Source organism: Filicampus tigris, chromosome 8, assembly GCF_054856515.1.
Source record: "Filicampus tigris isolate MCC_2025a chromosome 8, RoL_Ftig_1.0, whole genome shotgun sequence".
Lineage (NCBI taxonomy): Eukaryota > Metazoa > Chordata > Actinopteri > Syngnathiformes > Syngnathidae > Filicampus > Filicampus tigris.
In genome coordinates this window covers 23,533,027-23,555,674 of record NC_141224.1, presented here as the reverse complement: position 1 = coordinate 23,555,674, position 22,648 = coordinate 23,533,027, and the positions used below count along the sequence as shown (strand labels likewise).

The 22,648-nt window shown below is 41.6% G+C and overlaps 2 protein-coding genes across 4 annotated transcripts in view; one reads left to right on the top strand and one right to left on the bottom strand.

The window, feature by feature from the left end:
• Positions 1 to 18,085, bottom strand: part of LOC147144112 (teashirt homolog 1-like) — a 45,287-nt gene extending 27,202 nt beyond the window's left edge. The window contains exons 1-3 of one of the 3 annotated variants that reach the window (XM_086038117.1): positions 17,217 to 17,258; positions 16,242 to 16,312; positions 15,496 to 16,045 (exon numbers count right to left, since the gene is read on the bottom strand). In XM_086038117.1, coding sequence (XP_085894243.1) covers positions 15,496 to 15,535 — 40 coding nt within the window. In that variant the 5' untranslated portion in view covers positions 15,536 to 16,045; positions 16,242 to 16,312; positions 17,217 to 17,258. Of the gene's footprint in view, positions 1 to 15,495; positions 16,046 to 16,241; positions 16,313 to 17,216; positions 17,259 to 17,957 lie in introns of those variants that run through there. The other 2 variants (XM_086038119.1, XM_086038118.1) reach the window with 2 other exon arrangements.
• LOC147144111 (prostaglandin reductase 3-like) lies at positions 17,099 to 20,881 on the top strand. Its single transcript, XM_086038120.1, has 2 exons — positions 17,099 to 17,845; positions 19,775 to 20,881. The coding sequence occupies exons 1-2, from the start codon at positions 17,556 to 17,558 to the stop codon at positions 20,703 to 20,705; spliced, it is 1,221 nt and encodes a 406-aa protein (XP_085894246.1). The 5' UTR covers positions 17,099 to 17,555; the 3' UTR covers positions 20,706 to 20,881.
• The last annotated feature ends 1,767 nt before the right edge of the window (positions 20,882 to 22,648 follow it).

Genomic DNA, 22,648 nt, shown 5'->3' with positions numbered 1-22,648 from the left:
GTGAGTGGTGATGGATACGAGAACGCTAGAAGAGGTCAAATGCACGCTGCAAGACTTTAACTCAAAATGTTGTACAAAGCATGCCGCGACTGGACTGACATAACTTGCTAGTGTAACAGTTAGTTTCAATGGGCGTTCCTGTAAGCAAGATGTTTTGCAAGTGAATGTGTTCTTTAACGGGCCATCGAGCGCTTGGTTTCTTGCCCCTTCAGACCTCCAACGGAGGTCCAACCAGCCAGGAAAGCCATAATCTCCTTGTCAAGTGGCACTTTCGTGGCAGGTATGCAGAATGTCAATATAACCTCAGAATGTTATGGGGAGAGTGTAACCAGAAGGCAGCCAATAAAAATGTCTTCAAGCAGACGTGTTGATTTACAGTCACTCCAACAATAAAGGGATGTGTGTTATTGGCAGTGAATTAGAGATAGACCGATATGTTTTTTCAGGGCCGATACCGATACAGATTATATTAGAAGTCACGGAGGCCGGTAACCGATATTTGGAGTTGATATTAAATATTGGCGTCAAAATCTAAAAAAACAATAAAACTGTTAACTTTGTTAAAACATTTTCATGCATATGTTTACTGAACAACTTTTCAGATTTGCAGATTTGATTTGATTTCTAAAAAAATGATTATCACTATACATTTTTGACAATATTATTATCATTATTGTTAGTTATACTTACAAACAACTTTGTTCAGGGAGCACTCAGGGTCATCGGCAAGTCTTTAAAAGCTAAATGAAAACTTAATCAATCGCTCCATACAGTTTTCTACAGAAAATGAAGTCCTTCAAAACGCCAAAGATTGGCCGGGCCTGGTTTCCCAAAGTTACCAATATTGTTCTCAATATTCTTGGGGTTTTGACAGGCAATTTCTTATATAATTTTGGTGTCATACTGTACCGTAGTCACTCACTATATACACACGTACACACAGTTGTAGTGAATACAGAGCAGACGGCTACATAAGGTCTATTTTTTGGGGGGCACCAGGCAAAGTGAACAGGGAGGGTTGAGGTAGTAGATGGAAGGGGGGGGGGGGGGGGGGGGGTTGTAGCGAGAGAAAATGAGGCGAGTGAACGGCGGGGGCGGGCTGAGGGTGTAGAGATGAGGGAGGAAGGGAACAAGGGAGAGAGGGAGGGTTGAGTGTTGGAATGAACTCTCTCAGGCTTTGTGGTGCGCGTTTCCCAAGGCCCCCGCCTGGCCCCTTTGATAAATGACACATGTCATTCTGTCAGCTTGTGACACTGCAGCTGGGAGGCCCTGTGATGTATGGCTCTGCTGAAAAAGGAAATCAACTTTTTTCCCCCCCTCTCTCTCCTTATCCCAATGTCTGTCTGCCTCTCTCGTCCCTTCTCCCTCGGCTCTCTCCCTCCTCCCCTCAGCCCGGGCTGAGTGCATGGCCTTTTTATATGAGGATTTAGGTTTCCCCTGGTCTAGTGAGCTCCCACCTCTCTCTTCCTACAGCAATAGAGAGGCATGCACAAAGCCAGGTTGAGGCTAGTTCATTCTCACAGGCACACATGCACCCAAATTGCTATTATCATCCCGTACAAAACTGAAACTTCAGGAAAGGGGTCAACACTGCATTGGAGTTGAACCCAGGTTTCATGACTAAAACTGAGGACGTAAACAAAGTACACAGTTTCTTTTTCAGCCAAGAGGTGAAAAGTAAAGAAGGACAAAGAGTGGGGAGGGACAAATTTCCAGTTAAGCAGGATGACTGGTGTCTCCCACTGGGTCATCTGTCATCCATATGTTTGACTGGAGGATGAGCACATGCAGCTTAACTGTACACGCACACACACATGCGCACACAGTCCCATAGGAACTGGAAATGAACTTTGAAAAGTAAGCAAAGCACACACACACACACACACACACATGCAAGTATAAACAAAAGCACTTGAAAAGCAAGAAAAAGCAAGAAGACTGCACCATCAATCTTCAAACGATGAAAACACTTATGATGTGATGTGATGTAGTGCAAAAAGATCCAGCCAATGAACCGTTCCCAGGAAGCCAACCCTCGGCCGCCCTCCTGGCGGACAGCCTATCACAGCAACCAACTGACCCCTCCTCTGCAAGCACCGCCCACGCAATGGGTGGGCTTCAGTGTAGTAAGAGCAATCTCTGTCTTTCCTCTTCTTGTGCCGAAACGCCCTATTTCATTCTCTGATCGGACCCTCCCTCTGTCCTTGAACACGCACACACACACACACAGACAAATCACAATTTCTCTCAATGGCTGACCTGTGATTGGTGCTGTGGAGATTTACCAGCCAAAAAAGTAAATAAAAAATATGCATGAGTCAGGCATGACAGGCATATATATGTATTGCAGTACAATACACACGAGATAACATTTTGGAGACTGACATACACTGTATGGCCAAACAAGATGACTCTCAGGCCAATCATCACCACCATCAAAATCATTTGGGGAGCAGGGACACTTAACCTTGTAAACGTTAAGCATTTTCTATTGTGGTTTGCCATTTTAGGGACAGACTATACTGCATTACTGTTGGAATAGCCGATAATCGTGAGGGCACAGTACAAACAAAAATCACCTCACAGTTATGTATGTGTCATACAGTATATCAAAATACATACAGTATAAAGTGGGCTGAGGAGGAGGATGGAACTGAGCCAAAATGAGAGAGCAAACAAAACGCTACAAGAAATTCACAAACTGTCCGGACTGCAGCCACCTGGAGGTCATGACCTGCTCACGACCCCGTCAGATGTCTTCCCTGGCTGGGGTTAGGGTTGTGTGCATGGGCGGTAGGTGGGGGGTGGGAAAACAAGGCATCATTAGGGCTGAGTGATGAGTGGTGCCGATGTCAGACGACTGCAGGGTAGAGCAGGACCAACACTGCATTTCTACATGCCAGAAGGCCCTCCCAATGCTGTCGACACCAGTGTGTTTGTGTGTGTGTGTGTACGTGCGCGCTTAGTAGCGAGGGGGGTTTCACGACCACTGGTATGCCGTCCCTGTTAACAAGCTGCCTCTGTGATCCCCTGGATAGTGGCATACACACGAAGACAACAAACACACTGAAGCACGCGAATGGTCACTGTCCCTAGAAGAAGATTCCGACCATTAATATCCATCGACATACAGTACATAGTAGGGATAGACCGATATGCTTTTTTCAGGCCCGATATCGATTATTGTTGGTGGTCAAGGAGGCCCATAACTGATATTTGGAGCCGATATTAATTTTCAGTAAAAAGGGACATGTTGGCATCAAAATCTAAAAAAATGTTTAAAACTCTTAACTTTGTTGAAATGTCTTTAAGCATATGTTTATTGAACATTTTTATTCAGATTTGCATAGTGATGATCTTTTTTCATTATTATTACAATAAATTATTGCCAATATACATCCTTGTTACCAGATTCTAACAAATAGTTCAGGGAGCACCCAGTGTCGTCAGCATGTCTTTAAAAGTTAAATGAAAACTTAAAACAATAGCTCCATGTAGTTTTCTACAGTAAATGAAGTCCTCCAACATTTAAAAAATGACAAAAAAGTTAAACTTTCACATATCTTTATTTTGATTTCAACACAGTTTGAAATTGATTTATTATCGGCCATCAGATGTGTTAAAAAAAAAGGCTGATGCCGATATTTGTCAAAACACTGAATATCGGCGCTGATAATCGGCCCGTCCGATAATCGGTCTATCCCTAATACAGAGTGAAACAACGGTGGCTTTTTTATGTTGTTGACGACTGTTTGATTTTGTCTCACAGCTGGACAAAAAAGAAAGTGATAAAAGGAAATGAGGGGAGTGACTTGAGCAGCTTGTGGTTGTTTGCGAGGCCTAATGCTACATTCACACCAACTGCGTTGAGAGTGTTTCTGGCGGCACGTTTCGATTGGAGCCAATGTAGTTCGCTCGGGCGGGCGGCGCGAATGATGCGTTTGGAGCGGTGGGATGTGTAGGACCTCAAGGTCAGCTGATAAACAACAGATTCACAAAGCAGAGAGCGGAAAAGGCTGAGAACTTGCTACATGGAGTCTCCCCCCCTTCCAACGCTCCCAGTTGCGCACGTGCACCGCAATTAATCACCGCAATCGTTACACGTGGTAATCGCAAAAACAATCTGGATGATCACAGGCACAAACAAAATTTCAAATTGCTATCATCCATCTCACCTGCCCCTACAGGATGAGGAGTGGAGTTGGAGGTGGTTGAGTGATCTGCTCATTGGTCTCCCTTTCTGTTTTCTAAAGGCCTAGCTAGCACCATGATCGTGAAAAATTAACAGGAGGCAGCCAAATGGGTAAAGGCGCCAAGGAGATGGAATCAATGCTCGGCATCTGCGGCAAGAGCAGCTATGTAAAACACTTGCCTTAAGTCAGCCGCATCCGGTTAATATTTAATCCCTCCATCCATCTCCACAAAGAGCATTTCCCTTTTAGCTTTAGCTGCCGTTTACTTTGATTACACACAAGCGTTTAGGGTGAGCGGGGGCAAAGCAAGAATGATAAGAGAGGATGCATGCCAAGTGATTTGCATGGGGATGGGAATATTTTCAGGTCTGATAATCACTCCGAACAGGCTATTGCCAGTTTCAGACGCAGGAGAAGATATAGGCCGGAAGAAAAAAAAAAGGAGTTTGGTTTGTGTTGAAGGGGGGGAAAAAGTGACGCATAATGTAACTCTAAAAAAAAAAAAGCCTGGCTTTCGCTCAGAGGGCTTCTCTTATTAGAAAACACGATATGCAATTAGAGCGGGAGTAGCAAAATAAGAGCAATATTATCTTCTGTGTGGAAAATTGTTTCTAGGGAATAAATCCAAAACTCACAACATGAACATGCAAATCCATGTGAGTATTCCCAGAGAATCTTCTGTTCTGGTGTAGTTTTTGCGCTGCCGTTTTTGCTTCCTGCTTCTACAAAGCAGCTTCATGCTTATTCTGTAATGGAAGTGCAAAGTGCATTAATTGCAGAACCCAACAGTGTGAGCAGTATGTCAAAAGGTCAATGAAAATTTAAAATACACCAAACACATCTGATATGCTCTATAATTAGAAATTTGGAGTTTGACGGAAAGTGCTACTCAAATAAACTAATTTGTATCTGTTACACACACACACTGACACACACACCCCACCAACACACACACACGCACACACACATTGGAACCACTATGGCCAACCGTCTGCCGGTCTTGTTCTTACTGCACTTTGATGAAGCATAACATCATAAAACCCAGTGCCACAGCAGAAATAGAGTTTGAAAATGTAGAATGGCATATGGAGAATGGAGAATAATGGCGACCATGTGTTAAGCCAACATGGTGGGCAACTGGATCGAGGCGAGCGACATCTCAGTTACTCTGAAACGGCAATTCGGAACTATTTAAGAAGTGACAACTACCGCTGATGGAAATTAGGCTCTCCGTATGATGCAGCCCACTGTAAACTACAACCACATTAATTCATAGATGAATTCCTCTCTGACACAGTCAGTAAAACAGAGCAGTATTAAGTCCGTAAAGTCTGATTTTTGAAATACAATGTTCTTGTGTTGGATCTCATTAGATAGTCAGAGCAGCCAACCTTTAGAAATTCACTTCCAGAACAATTCATCTGAACTTCCTTATTTTAAATGAATGCAACTACTAATAGTTTAGTCATACACATATACATACATATATATATATATATATATATATATATATATATATATATATATATATATATATATATATATATAAGGGATGTGCACGACTAGTCATTTGACCGTTTAACCGTCTACGATTTATTAAACGTTTTGTATTTTACTAGTCGGTTAAACGCGGCATTAAGTATCACGCATCTTACCTTGTTCCACACGCCTCTGCCTCGGCCTCTGTAAACATGCTGAGCACCAAGAGAGAGAATTGCTCCCTATCCCCCTAAAAAAATCCTATTTTTTTGTGTAAGCGTTCATATTACATTAAAAATGCGACCTCTGTCTTGTCTGCTATATGAGCACATGCGTCGTCAAAGTGGCCCGCCTGCTCAGAATAAGAGTCGACGTCACTCCCGACGTTGTGTTTGCGGAAGTAAATGTGGTCCAGCGTGTCGGGGCATTTATACAGTGAAGCGATTAGGTAAGAGGTAGAAATAAATACAGTATTTGGGGAAAATCCCGAGGCGACGCTTTAATGTCTCATTTCATGGACACATCACTAATGATGATGTCACGTCATAACCGTGCGTAAAAAATCAATCTATATGAGCCGTGGCTGAATTACTATGATCGCCATAAATGTCCACTTTATGCTTCACGTTTCAAGTGGGATTAAATTAAAGTAAAATATAAAGTCAATAGGGTTACTTAAAACAACTTTGCAGATTAGATCCCCCTGCTGCCAGCACTTTCCCTCCGCCAGCGCGGAGCGCATCTTGGGCTCGTCAATGTCGTATACAGTATATGCGACCTGGCCGTTCAGACCGCGAACGCATTGGAAAAGATTGGATACGTATCCGATCTAAGACCACATATGAAAGCGACCCAGGTCGCATTTGAAAAAATTGGAATTGAGCCGTTCAGACTGTCATAAAAAAATCTGATACAGGTCGCATATGGGCAAAAAAATCCGATCTAGGTTGCATTTGCCTGCGCTGTGAACCTAGCCTAACAGCGAGCGAATGAGACCCTGCTGGACTAGGAGTCGGTACCATTACTCATTACATTATTCATAATAAATGCCATGTATTGCATTGGAAAATGTATCAGAAATGTATTTCTCTTTCAATTGTTAACCTTTATTCAGTCAGTTGTTCTTACATCAATGGAATTTAAATTGACAAAATGTTTGGGCTGAAATAGCCCCTAAATACACACAACATTTGCATTTTAAACTTTGAATTCGATATGTATTAAAATTCAAGTTTTCTTCCTTATAGACTAGTCGCAAATAAAATTTGAGACTAGTCGGCGGGCAAATTAGTCAAAGAATTTTTTAATTGATATATTATGGGCCAGCAGAATTTTTAAAAAGGCCAATACCGATATTCGACAAAATGCAGAATATCGGCGCTGATAATTGGTCTATCCCTAATATATATGAATATAAATCTCATTAAACTAGCAGTATCCATCCATCCATTATCTCCCGCTTATCCGCAAACTAGCAGTAGAGTTGCATTAATGTAAAGACTGTGTAACCTTATTGACATCAAGGTATTGTAATTGCTTAGATTCATATTAATGCTTCGAAGAATAAATGAAACACAAAATTTGTAAAATATATACTGAACACTGACGTTCGAACAATGACAATGCACGGACATGCATATAGCAGTCCCCAAAGTTATTAGTGCCACTGGCCATTTTCATGTGAGGACAGTTTCAAGGACTGACATTAAAACGGATCAAACCAAATCATTAAAAGTATTACTTACTATTAGCTATGTTTCAACGAGTCATGGCCGTATTATGACACTAATTACACAGTGCAGTGTGGTGTTTGTTATTCTACGATAGATAAAGTTGTCGTAAGCACAGTTGTTGCCTGTGCATTAATGGACATAATCTGGCGATGAAGCTTTGCTTTGTGTCGCTGCCTTGTTCCTCGCCGCTGATTTGAATCTATTTATGCTAGCAGTGATCAGGGTTAGCCTCAATTCTTTCGATTTCGTCTAATGTCGCATCTGCTAGCTTCCACTGCGCATGCGTGAGCACTACAACGTTGGAACGCGCCTGTGGAAAAGCGCCCCATCTACCATGGGTATGTTGTCAAACATTGTAGCTGGCCTGTGAAAAACACTATATGTCACTTTTTTTTCATTTTTCTTATTTTTACGTGTTTCCGCATTACAGATATCACATCAACGTGAACATTTTTAAAAAATCTAAAATTGGAAATAGGTGTTTTTCACAGAACAGCGACGGTATATAGCTATTGTCTACCAAGAATTTTTGCTCCTTTTCAACCTGTTTGAGCAATTTGACCCATGCTTTTTTTCAAATATCGAGAACAATCGTAACAAGCTAGCGTTCAATGATTTCCACAACAAAAATATCTAACAATCTGAAACAGTTGGCAGCTCTGGATAGAGCATGTGATACAGGTCATAATGTTGTGGTGTTTGGCTTATGTCACTCCATATTCCTGCATTATTGCATTGTTTTGGTGAAAAAAGAAGGAGAGAGGACATGTTCAAAAAAGGCCACTCTCAAACCTTCGGACAAAGACAACGTTCATGATCACAGCATGCTGAGTTATTGATCAAGAAGAGGAAGAGGAGTGGGGCTGCAGGGTCTCTGACATGACTGACAAGGGTAAAATGTTACTTTTGTCGCACCTATGTCGACAGCTGGAGGTGTGTGTGCGTGTGTGTGTGTGCATGCGTTTGTGCGCATGTCAGGGGAGGGGGAGGTATATGTGTGTGTGGGGGGGATGGGAAATGGTGGGAATGGGGGCATTTGGCCTGCAATAATTCTTAATTGACACCTGTCAGGATAATGGCGGCAGTCACAGCTGCTGGAGGAGAATTTGTCCATCGTCTCATTCATCTGTCAGCTCTAATACCCATCCTAAAAGCTGCACCCCCACACTTTTTCCTGCCTGCCAACCCTTGAGCCTGATTTGATGCCCACCTAAACTCGCAGCAATTTTGAAGACTAAAAACAACCAAGCTAAATTAGCCATTTACAATTGTGTGTTGAGAAGAGATGTATATACAGTATATCTATCTATCTATCTATCTATCTATCTATCTATCTATCTATCTATCTATATATATATATATATATATATATATATATATATATATATATATATATATATATATATATATATATATATATATATATATATATATATATGCACTCTAGGAGTTTTCTTTGACTTTGGAGACAAGCTCTGTTTGATTGTACCATCTACATAGTTAAAGCATTAATTGTAGATTAATTAAAATTTTATAGGGCACTAAAAAAATTTACTCCGTTAACTCTGTTTTATTTATTTCCTGTAGCAGCTGACCTCTGCTCACTGTACAGCCAAACTTAGAGGAGAATCACTGTCGCAAATATGGACTTTTATGTAGTTTTAATTTTAAAAGTTGCTCGACGGCTCGTTGGAGAAATCAAAAATAATTTACATACTTTGCTTAGCCAAATTCAAATACCATATTAGTTGTACGTCTTTGGTTCAACTGTTGTATTTTACAGGAAAAGAATCGTATTCAAGGATCAAAGAAAGCTATTACAATCGAAATATACTTTTATATTTTTTCCACATTAATTCCAAGATTTTACTCAAATAAATATTGGTTCCAAGCTTCGTAAAAAATTGTAGTAATGGTAATTAGTTAAAACATGTTAATAGTTTGAAAGCACTAATATATATATATATATATATATATATATATATATACATATATATACACACGCACACACACACATATATACATATATATATATATATATATATATATATATATATACATATATATATATATATATATATATATATATATATATATATATATATACATATATATATATATATATATATATATATATATATATATATATATATATATATATATATATATATATACATATACACACACACATATATACATATACACACACACACATATATATATATATATATATGCACACATATGTATGTATTCTGTACACACACACACACATTCTGGATGCTTTTGAGAAAAACATGGAAGAGTGTAAAAGCACAAGTAATAAAAAAGGAAGTAGGAAGTGCAGGGTAAAAGGAGAGATGAGAGGTGCATGAAGATGTGGTTGGAGAGGGAGGAAAAGAGAGCGAGAGGCATTAGATGATGCCGAGGCGGAGGAGCATGCAGGGTTTGGGTGTCCCTGGATAGGACTCTTGTGTAGTGGGCCCATCTTGTTTGTCTTGTTTGTTTGCTAGCATCAAAGCTCTGCCTCTCACTCCCCCTGCTTACTGATGTAATGAGTGGGTAAGATACATGTTGTTTTGTTTTTTTTTTGCTTGCACTGAGGAATTCAAATACTTATTAGACAAAATATTCTGTAATTGCTCATCTTTTATTGATAGAAGCAACATGTTAAATTTGGCTCGAGCAGTCTTGCGCGCAGCCTCTTGAGGGGCCAAGGCACTGATCAAGAGAGCAAATGTACCCTGGCTACAAAAATGTAATACTTTAGTTAAGAAAATTTTGGATGTCAATTTTTGCTACTTAAATCTTGCATGACTTCTTCTCTCAAACGATTCCCCGCTTGTCTTCATGTTTTTAAAATAACGTGGCAAAGGAAAACATTGCGATAAATTTGCCCTTAAATTTCACATTTCCTCTATTAAAACAAATTCTAAAAAGTCACTCTTAACAAAGCGCTAAAAACATACGTGCAGCATTTATCAGAAGTTTCAATCCAATCTTAAATTCACCAAGTCACACAAAAGCCAAAAAAAGACATCAGTTCTGCTGCTACAACATTGTAAAATTAACCCCCCAAAAAATTATTCAGGAGGAAATTGTTTTTCTATGGAAATCAGGAATAAGGCTGCTTGTCAGCTCAGTCGCAGAAGGCAGCTTACTATCTGTTTTTCATTCTCCCAGCTTTTTTCTTTCATTCTTTTTGTGGATCCCATGACTTGTTGCTGTTTTTGTGCGCTGCAAGGCAGGCAACAAAGCACATCTGGCTACTTTAATGATACGATTTTGCATTATACTAAGCCACCTCCATTATGACCTCCCACGGAGCCATCCCGACTCCACTTTAACCATTAGGTAGAGGTGTGTGTGTGTGGGGGTGTGTGTGGGTGTGTGTGGGTGTGTGTGTGTGGGTGTGCGTGCGTGTGTGTGTGGGGGGGGGTGTGCGTGTGTTTGGGTGTGTGCATCCTTTTCTGTGTGCGTTAAGGACACAAGGACAACACAACCACCCATGCTTGTGGCAGAGTGCCCTGGGGGCATGTCTGGTTAAGGACGCCCTGAAACAAGGAGGCAGGTGGGAAAGAGTTCTGAATATCATGCATTTTATTTCCTTATCTAGGAGAGAACACAATATTTAAATCTCACTAATAGTTGCTATTAGTCACTATTAATCAATACCATTGTTGCAACAGTTTTAGAGAACGGCGCACAGTTGCGAGCACGGATGAGTTGCAACGTCAACAGACTAACAGTCATGGTGACGTGAAACCAAGTAACACATTGTTTAACCTTTAAATGGCCTGAGTACCACATGCAAATGAAACAATTAGTTTGTGAGGTGGCCCAGGATGAAAAATGGCTATCGATGAGGCCAGTCAATGCCACCTGCTAACAGAAAGGCTGCTCCAACCAGAGTCACCTCGAGCTGAGTCCAAATCGCGAGCACAAACACACACACACACACACACACACGAACTATGAGGGAGCGCCTCGAACACACATTGTACAAATTAAGCAGGGGAATCAAATGGGTTTTTTGGGATCAATGTGTTTTTCAGCTCCCCTTTTGATTGTGGTGAGTGAATAGATTTGACAGTTGGAGGTGATGAATATGTGGAGCTACTCTCCCGAGGTTGTTTTTATGTTCTGGTGGGGGAACGGGAACGCAAAATATAGGTGTTTGTGTGTGTGTGTGTGTGGGGGGGAGTGGTGTCTGAAAACAGGTCCTCCTGCAGAACTAACATGGTGTGGTTACAATTACATCCGTTCAAGTTATTCATTCCAGGAAAACTAACACCAGTCTGTGCTAAGATACACTCTCTCGCTAACACTGCTACTCTTGGAATGGATTACCTTACACTCTCTATTTCATAAACAAATGAGTTTTATCTTTGATTTGAACACACTTATCTTTTCAGTTGTGAAGTAATCATTACAACCTTACATCACTTGTGAATTTTGGAGGGGGGGGGACACACCACTTCCTTTGATAAAACAAACTTTTAAATATAACTGAATGGAAAACTCACTTTTCATAAAGGGAAAAACCACACCTATAGATGACACACTCCCCGGGACAGTGATGTAGACAGAAAGAAGGGGGGGGGGGCACATTAATCTGGGCATACTGTTGATTTGAGGGGGAGAATATCACATAACAGTATCATCAAGTTAGAGCACAAAGGTCGCTGTGTAATCTTAGCTACCCCGAGCATGCAAAATCATTAATCCCTGGGCACAGCGAGCCTCCAGTTGGGAATAAACTGGAGGCCGGCAGCAAGGCAGTGACAGAACTGAGTCGCAATACCGCTTTTTCTTTTTTTTTTTCCACACAGCCAAAATGTTATGATGTGGCTGTGATTTAATCCAAGGAGCGCGACATGCGCTAAAGTGTAAACACGACTACGGAATGCCTTATTTTAAAAAAGGTTCACAGGAGGCTTATCCATCAAAATGCTGAAAGTGGTCATTAATACAAAAATGAAAACTTCTGCAACAGTTGGAAATTCTACCCCACTCACTTTTTTTTTTTTTTTTTTTTTTTAAAGAAAAACATGTCATTCCACTTTTAGTAACAAAAATGAAATAATGTAAGTGAAAACATGTCCAAAGAAGATGTGGTGCGCCATGGCCGCTCGGACTTGCTTATTCCAAGGTTATAAGAGGGGTGGCGGTGAGGGTGGCGAGGGCTTACTAAAGGTCATTAACTGGCATTGTCTCCTGACGTGATTAGTCAGGTAGCAAAGTCCATTTGTCACCTGCGCAGGCAAATTGAGTTGGTACTGCACTAGGGGCTGTGGGGACTGTATAATATCAGCTTGATTACATCAAGGCAGCTGCGGACTTGACACCTTACTGAATTTGTCAGCATTAATCGTTAGGGCCTGTCACAAATCCATCAGCTGCACAGATAATTAGGGCTCTCTCTAATGAAGCCGACGTGTATAGCAACCTTACCCCCTTCGCTCCCTCCTCTGAATGTACACACACACAGGCACACACACGCATGTCTGTCTCTAGCTCTCTCTCTCTCACACACACACACACTCACCCCCCCCCACACACACACACACACTTATAATTACCATCTCGAGCCGCAGAAATAAAAACTAAATCTGTTCCTCCTACTCATGTTCCCCCTTTTAAAGTGAATATTACCCTGAGTAAAAATCCAACATCAATCTTTTTTATTTAATCCTGCCTGCTCATCAATAGCCGTTCAATGATACAAGTCTGTAAATTTGATAATAGCACATACGGAAGTAAGGAAATGAATAGACACCTTTTTTTTTTTTTTATTGTCTCCACACTTATTGATTCACTTTTTGTTCAAACAAGATTTGTATAATACAGTTATTTTAAAATCAAGACTAATAAAAACAATAATGAGATTTATGGCTATTTTAGTGGTTATGCAAAAATGTTGCGGCATTTAAAAAAAAAATTATCCACTACTTCAGGTTTTAACAAAAATGTTTCGTAAACATTTTTCAGAAGAGTAACAAATAGATATGAACTGTAAAATAAGGTGAACATTAGGTGAGTCCATAATACACCGTTTTTACTAGAGTGACATGACAGGCAAAATTTGATCACCTTGCAAACGACACCATAATAAAAACCAAAATACTGGTAATAAAAATATTTAAAACTTTGGACTTCAGAAATTCATGAAATCACAATTAAGACTTCTTGCACTGCAATCTAAACACTGATATTAGTTTTGAACTTTTTAGCTTGAATTTATGTCGAAACTTAAGCGCTCTACTTGCTGTGCTATGGGGTAGCCGCAGGTCACTATTCGCTCCCACTGTAGCCTCGGGTTAGTCTAGCGTGTGTGCGTGCGTGTGTGCCTGCGTGCGCGCTTGTGTGCGCGTGCGAGTGTGTGTGTTTGTCCGTACATGAGGACGTGTGTGTATGTCTGAGTTATTTGGTGCGATTTGGATCACGGCAGAGTTAACGGGTGATACTTTGTACGACTAGAGTTGAATAGAAAACATCCTTTATGGCAAGTTGTGAAGGATCATTACAACAGATGATGGCACTCAGTGGACAATGTGATAGATCAATGGGGTGTGTGATATGAGAGGGAGGGAGCGAGCGTTGGGAATGGAGGGGTCAAAGAGATGTCATGTTTTCATGCAGAGGGGTAATGAGTGTCACTATGATTCCAACAAGGGTGACCTTTTCCAGAGGGGGTATTTTATTGAAATAACCAACCCCCCGACACGCACACATACACTCAAGATAGGAGAAGTCTGCCTGAAAATCTAGATCTGAGTCTTTTCCTCACACACTGCACGTGAATTCACATGAACACGGCTTTGCTAGAAAGGCAGACAGAAATAAGTCGACTGTGAGCACCGGTTGCACGTTGCCTACTCCTCCACATCATCTCATCCTCCTCCTCCTCCTCCTCCTCCTCAACATCACCAGCAGCAGCTCTACGCTTAAAAAGATAAAAACCTGCCGAGTTCAAAGTCTTCGGCGGCTGGCCCTCCTCTTCGACCCGCTTTGCACCTCATATTTCAAAATCTCTTTAAAATTCTGTAACTGTCTTTTGTTCACTCCAGTTGTTAATGCCTAACTTCAAAGAGTCCGCCTCATTAGCACAGAGGTAGAAACCCCTGTCACTCATTTACATTTGTTTAAAGGCTGCAGGGAGAGGAGAGGGGAAAAGGGGGGAGTCCAGATCCAAACCACTAGAAGTCAATGGTGTCAGCCCTCCGCCAACACCTGGCTTTATCAGCTGGCCACACAGTAAATATTAGACTCCCCTTCAAGCACTGGGTATCGATTCTGATACTACACTGAGTCTTGGCGAGGATGCAAGGTGAATTTTGGATGGGAATACAAAAAGAAAACCTCAACATTTCTTAGTGAGGAAAATTACTCTCTCAGATGTGGCAGATGTGTTTGTTTAGGTGCATTTTACAATCAACCACTGAGCATGCACACCATTATTTATTTTAATTTTACTTTGCTCCCTCAAATTCAATTTTTCAGTCATAATTCTAAACTTTTTCTGATCCTTGCTGAGACAACAGAGGTGTTGAGTGTGAAACCTGACAAAGCACGCCTCCCTTTACGGAGGGATTTATTGAAGTTCATCAGGAATGAACAGATCAGAGAGACCCATGTGACAGGCGATCAATCTCCAGTCAAATCAAGGATGGCAATCCTCTAATAAAATAACAAAAAGAAAATAGAAAAGAAGCGTCTCTCGCCAGTTTCCCCCTTTCATTCCCACTCATCATTACTGACTCTTGGGCTTCAAAAGCTTACTTTATCCCCCCAAAACAGAAACATTCTGTTAATTTTTTCATCCCTAAAACGTCCCCGCCAATAGATAACAATCGAAATGGATCAATGTACAGAAACGTGTAATTTGTGCTATTATACACATATAACACAAGTGGGGGTGACATTGTAAAATAAATGTAATTCAAGAGTTAAATCGAGTAACTGTAGCATGCAGCACCACCAAAATAATGCAATGTTAAATAAATAGACTGCATGAGTGAATGAATATAAAAGAAGTACAGTATTTTGCTAGAGGAGTGAGAAATGGTGGTGAAGGGGCGGGCGCGTTATACCTGCTGATCGGCGCGGCTCTTGCTGCTTTCTCCTCGGCATAGTGACCGTCAGCCTCCACAGTGTTTCTCATGCAGAAATGACAAAGAACTCAAGACTGTCACTGGTGAAGAATCATCCCTTTTTGGTGGGAGAGCGTTTTGATCTCGGAGCTGAAAATGTCAGTCTTCTTTTTCACACTGGCAGATATTTTTAGACGTAATAGCTGGCTCGGCTCCAGCGACGTGGAGCTCAAAAATTACGAACGGATTGGAGCAGCTCGGAAGACCTTCATGTCCATCAAATATCATCTTCCTTCATTTCCCTAGTGGCCGGGTCGGAAAAGGGGGCAAAAAGCTCGAAACCCAAAGTTTACAGTTCACTTCGGCTTGATGTGGAGGGGGAAAAAATCCCCAATCTTCGATGTCTTTGAATGGAGTGATAGTTTGCTGCACTTTTTTCACACGACCAAACTAAAACAGTAATTAAACAAAACAAATAAGTCCGAAGTGAACGCCACGCACGGTTCTTGATAAGAAGGGAGCCCCTTCAGTTTCTTCCGAAACCAGAATCCTAAAAGAGAGAGAGATAAAAGACATACAGGCATTAGATGGGTTCATGTCAGTTCCGTCACCACTACGCCACCTCAGCCCGCCCGGATGCAGCCCCACTAGCCCGGCGGAGACTTTTCCTCCCTCCCGTTCAACCCACTTTCTTTCAGCGTGAACAAAATCAACAAATAAACACAACGGTCGTCTTGCTCCCTTACCTACGCTCTACGAGTGGCGCAAATGATCATCTCGTTGCATCTCGAGGACAGAGTCGCATTTTGGGGGGTGGCTGTTTGATGCGGTGAGAAGGAAGGAATCACTTGAGAGGCGAACAAGACGCATCCAAAGCTTTCGCCAACAACACATCAGATCGACATGGACTACTAACACGTTTGTCTCTTAAAAGAACGAGGGGGCAACCGAGGGAGGGGGCAACTCCGGCGACAGATCCGAGCTCTTTTCCCGTCCTAAAAAAGTCAAAATTGAAACACGACGGATCCAGAAGCTGTTTCAGACAGTCTCAACTGATAGACAGACGCATCGAGTGGCTTTTCCTGCTCCATTTTTACTCCTCCCCTTCTCCACAAGCGTCACCCCTGACAGAGGAGGCTACCTGTCAATCTTTTTAATTGTCTTGTCCCCTTACCCAACCAACTCTCTCTCTCGCTCTCTATCTCTCCGTTTCTCTCTCGCTCTCCCTCCCTCTTGCCCGCTTTGCTGTAAAAAAGAAACCCGACAATTGCAGCTCATCAGATTCTCATGTAGCCATTAAAAGCACACAAACAAGAACCTTGAGGCAGATTGAAATATTACCACTATGTCCACGTCATATTTAAAGAAAATAAAAGTACAGCAGCGAAAAAGCCAGAGTTGGCAGGTCAGTGCGTGAAATTACACGACTGGCTTTAAAACGTGGTTAAAATAAAAATACAGACCCACTCCACCCGCAATGAAAAGCTAACATCTGTCTATTCAATTAGCTATCCAAGCTAAGGTTACAGGTGTACACCGCGAATGCAACACAGCTCTTTAAACACGTCGCTTGACGTATAAACGCGGTCCGTTTTCTCAGTTTGTTTGAATATATTATTCTACTGCTGAATGAGAGCACGTGAGTGACGTTGTTGTTATTTTTCTGAGGAAACGGAGGTGTGGATAGGAGGTGTTGGGAACCGAGGATTGATTTGTTTCACCTTACTAGGAAGTGAGTATCGTGTCCGGGCAGAAGAGGAAAGGGGAGGGACTCCAGCGACGCCGACTACCGTGTGTGGGTCGTCGCCGTGCTTCTCTTCTCCGAGGTTTCGGCACCACCAAACGTTTTGTGTTAAATACTCCACGTGTGGACGAATACTCTTTGTGTATGCAAACGAGGCTCGCGCTACGCGGTTCCGTCATGTTTGTGCTCGGTTCGAAGCAACATAACGGGCTCTTTGAACGGGGCTGGGCCTGTGTGTTGTACGCGCGGGGGACGAGCCACTAGCAGGCTAACGCCGCCTCAAGTTGCCCGTGAACTTTGTCACATTTCGGGGGCAATGTCCAGTCCGATGTGGGCGAAAAGTGCTCGGAAGGCGTTTTTGTTTTCACTCGTCAATTCAAGACGGAGAGGCACCGACTCACTTTCTGGACTTCTTCCGGTTCCGAGGCGCCCCATCATCGACATGTCCTACTCGGCGCACTTCATTGATTTTAAAGGATCCTCCATAGCGAGCAGCATGAAAAAGGTGGTCGTAAACAAGCTGAGCCCCAATTTTAGAGAGGCTGCCTCGGTGCAAACTGTTCCGGTTCCGACACCCGCAGACGCGGACTTGCTCGTCAGAAATCGGTAAGTTGTAATTTCTGCACGATTTAAATACGTACCACATCGTGTTATCACACTATGTGTGTATAATTATGAGGTGTTTACAAGTTTTAAATAAAAGGGTGTTCAGCCTTACTTGCCTCGTTTCAGCCATGTCCACCAGAAGCAGCAATCATCCACATCACAAGATGGCAAAATACGTGAGGAATAAGAGCTGTACTGTAATTCCAAGTTCCGCCCTCTCTGCATTTGTCTATCAATCCATCTCGCCCCCCCCCCCCCGCCCCCCCCTCTCTCTGTCTCTCTCTCTTTCTCTCTCTCTGTCTCTCTCTCTTTCTCTCTCTCTCTCTCTCTCTCTTTCTCGCTCTCTCTCGCTCTCTCTCTCTATGTCTCTCTCTCTGTTTGTCTCTCTGTCTCTGTCTTCATGTCGGTCTACGTCACCAACCTGCAAACACAAAGTCATGGGGGGCCCACCGGTACCAGCAGATGTGATGATGGAGGAGATGCAGCACTATCTTTTCATCTATTCGAAGGAGCAGAATACTGGTCACTGTGCCTCTAGGCAATTTAAACGCATTTCCTCACAATCCAGTTACAAAGAGATTATGACTAAAACAGATAATAATAGAGTTTTAAGTTATAAATGCAGCTGAAAGTAATATTTTACCTTGGCTTTTTATTAGATATGCATGCTTGACCTGAGGTTTTATGTTAAATACACCTTTCACTGTCCGCTTAGGTTTTATATTGTGGCATTTACGGCTCAATAAAATGTAGTTTTGCACCAGTCTGATAGAAGATCACATTATAGCCTACAGGATGGTGATTATTTGCTTGTAAATGAAGACCTTTGACCATCAGGTACTTTGCGGTTGTTGGTCACGGCAATATCACAGTTGTGTATCTCGGATGTTTTAATTTCAGCAAAAGGAGTAAGGAGGAGTAAAAAGCACATTGAGACTTTTTCAACAAATGTTAATACACTTGTTATTATCTTTCACAAATATGAATCCAGTAATATCATCATCACAGAAATATTGATTAAGTCCATGACTTGTCTGAAAATGACGTGCAAGACATTAAAACACATTTGTGTCTCGTATCATTTCTCGTACTAAAAAAAATAATAATACATTTTCACCTTTGTTTGGATGATTGCCCACAATTCAGCATTTGATCAAATATTGCAGTGGAGCCCCAAAATGAACTGATAGCGTAATTGTGATGCCAACCTTTGCTTTTTAAATCAAAACTGTCCGATTAATTTTACATGTAAATGCAGTGTTTTCATGTGTTGTCTGTATTTTAAGAAGAATATCAATATCGGTTAAGATGTAGCCATGAGAACATGATTAAAACTGTACAATTAAGATTGCTTTTGAATGGATTGAAAAGTCAGTATCACATGTAACTGTGTATTTGACCCCATTTCACCTCTATTTTCTGTTTTGTCTGCAGTAATAGTGTTATTTTTAATTTTCAATCAAGTTATTCAATAACCTTGACCCATCTCATGCGTCAGAAGCATTATATGCAGATGCACAGTAATGAGACCCAAATGCTAATCTAAAAGACAGCAAAGACAGTTGATTTATTCACTTCCTCCATCTCATGTTTCTTTCCATCATCTCACATGTTTCTTTCTATCATTTTGCCAATGATGAAAACAGTTATCCTTGTGTTGGAGCAACTACTGCATGTATGATTTTCAAAGTGCAGTCTTTTCTGGGTGTCTGAAGGCAATGAATCATGATATCATGCAATGTGTTGTGCGATTTAAGCATTTCCTGTCAGTGAAGCTTGGTGCTCTTTTCAAGAGCAAAAAGCGCATCATTTCCAAATCTAATCCAAGTGCCGAAGTGCCGATGTATCTCAAGACAGGTCATCGTGTTAACCGGTTTACGTCTCATTGTTCATCCCAAATGTATGTTTTTTTTTTTCATTGTCTTTCAGTTTTGTGGGGGTCAACGCCTCTGATATTAATTATTCAGCAGGCCGCTACGACCCGACGGTGCAACCCCCCTTTGACGCTGGGTTCGAGGGTATCGGTGAGGTTGTCGGCCTTGGCCTCAGCGCCAGCTCCCGCTACACCGTCGGGGACACTGTGGCCTACTTCAGCAGCGGCGCCTTTGCTGAGTACATTGTGGTTCCCGCCAAGGAAAGTGTGCCTGTCCCTTCGGCAAAGCCCGAGTTTCTCACCCTGCTGGTCAGCGGCGCTACCGCCTACATCGCCTTGAAGCGTCTGGGTGACCTGGCCAAGGGCGAGACTGTCCTGGTCACAGCGGCTGCGGGAGGAACGGGACATTTTGCGGTGCAGTTTGCCAAACAGGCCGGCTGTCACGTGATCGGGACCTGCTCCTCCGATGAGAAAGCGGGTTTCCTTAAGTCTATCGGGTGCGACAGACCAATTAACTACAAAGTGGAAGATTTGGCCAAGACCCTGAAGACAGAGTACCCAAAAGGCATTGACGTGGTTTATGAATCAGTCGGGGGCAGCACATTAGAACTGGCAGTTAACTGTTTGGCTAAAAAAGGCAGACTAATAGTCATTGGCTTCATCTCAGGTTACCAGTCGGCGTCGGGAATCCCACAGTTCAGAGGGGCAACTTTGCCCAGCAAGCTTCTCCAGAAGTCAGCAAGCATTCGAGGTTTCTTCCTTCCTCACTTCATCAGCGACTACCGGGAGGCTCTGACTCGTATGATGCAGATGTTTGCCATGGGCAAGCTTAAGTGCGAGGTGGATTATGGGGATTTGGCCCAAGAAGGGAGGTTTGTTGGCCTGGAGTCACTCTTCCGAGCTGTGGACTATATGTATGCAGGAAAGAACCTCGGCAAGGTTGTGGTCGAAATGGCACCTCCGTCTAATTCGAGCAGTAAACTGTAAATGCTTTGCGCCAAAGACATTCGCCTTTTGCTTTGAAATCATCCACAATGCACATGTATGTAATGAGGTCAACTGGCAATGGCTATTTTGCCAAATAAACAGATCAGCTATGCAAAATGTTTGTGATACATAGTCAACTTTGTAACCACAAATAAAAAGTGACGTATTACATTTGATTCATTTGAGGAGTATACTTTCACTTTGCACAGTCATAATTTAATATCAGAAAAAAAAAATATGTGCATTTAAAAGTCTTGCGTGAATGTATAAATCTCACCACCTATCACAGTTGCCACTGCAAAATGATCAGTGTTCATACCCACGTCGACTTATTTCAGACCAGATTGCTCACTCTGCTAGCTTTTAGCGCTCTCCACCACTTCATCTACTATAAATGTTTTATAGACTTCATTGTTTGTCTTTTAGGGGCTTACGTGGATATGTCAAAAGTGAATACTGCTCCAGGTGTGCCTGATATTTTATTGCCTGTGTGTAGCTGACAGAAACACAATCCAAACAATCAATCTTTGCCTTCACATGCCCCAAAGCTGCACATAATAAAAAATGTGTCCAGTTAACTAGCAGTCAGACTTAAAGTTGCTGTTTGTACTGCAAAAAGAAAACATTTTTTTGTGAGTTACTGTGCCTGACTTGCCCTTTGACATTTATTGTCATTCCTGTGCTTTGTAGCAGTAAGCCATTCAAACTATTGCGGGGCTAACTAATTCTGCATAAAAGCTGCATATTTTCGATTTTAATTAGGTTACACCTGGAGAGTTTTAGAAAGCCCCCCAAAAGTTTCCCAGCCTTTTAAAAGCAAGTTTAAAATTAAAGGAAATAAATACTGGTAGAGCCTTTATATGCTGTGGACATGTTATTTCCTCATCCAGGTGGCTGCTCACAGTACAACCCAGTGTGATATACTTTACAAGTGTGACCCAGCATGCACAATGGGTAACTTCACCAGATGGGACAGGAAATCACAAATGCACCCAGCCAAATTTGCTTCAACTCTTGTGGAGCAAATCAGGGGGAAATTGTTCCTTTCAAGTTAGTCATTGCTATTGCTGTTTCCCGGTGGTCTTAGAGCATTAACACAGGTACATGCACAATTATCAATTCAAAGTTAACCTATTCTGACTGGGGCAAAAGGTCTAAATTAAGGCAACATGAAACAGGGTAAGTTGATCAGAAGCACAAACAGGTGATCATTTAATTATCACAATCACCTCTGTAACACCCCTGTTGCTTCAGCATTATGGAATAAAAAAATAAAAAAACAGCGACACAAAAGGTGAGAGGGGGAGATGATGCACATGGGTGTTTAGATAAATTTAGCATGCTTGACTACTGTTTGCATCTATGTTGCATGGCAATGAGGAGGCCAGGTTTAGCATCTCTTCAATTAACAGGAGAAGCCTTGTCTCTGCGTCCTCCAGGGCCCACCTGTACCTCGGCTGATTAGTGAGCAGTCACAGCCCCAATTAGAGAACACAGGAACTTGGAGAGACAACACTCTTATTTGATTGGATTGTGTTGCAGACAGAGGCTTCTTACCGGCTACATAGAGAAGCAACCTGCAACTGTTGGGAGTAAAGATATTAAAGACGGCAAAAGTCTTCCAGGGACTTTTTGTAAAATGTGTACAACTGTATTTATTGCTTCCAAGAATTAACTGAATTATCTCTCATGTTTAAATATTGTGGTACGTTCCACGGAAGAGTTCATTAACACTAAAGTTATTATAGTTAACAAACACTAAAATTGAAAAAAATGTTTTAATGAAGTAAAAATAAACTATAACTAACAAACTATGTTTGCACTTATAAAATTTACTATAATTATAGTGAAAAATGTATTCGTTTTCATCTTTGTCAATATACATAAACTTAATTTTAAAAGAAAAATTCCAAATAAAAAAAAACTATAATCAAGAAAAAAAA

Coding starts and splice junctions, on each gene's coding strand:
- LOC147144111 (XM_086038120.1), top strand. CDS start 17,556: ATGTCCAGTCCGATGTGGGCGAAAAGTGCTCGGAAGGCGTTTTTGTTT. Junction 17,846..19,774: donor GACTTGCTCGTCAGAAATCG/GTAAGTTGTAAT, acceptor ATTGTCTTTCAG/TTTTGTGGGGGTCAACGCCT.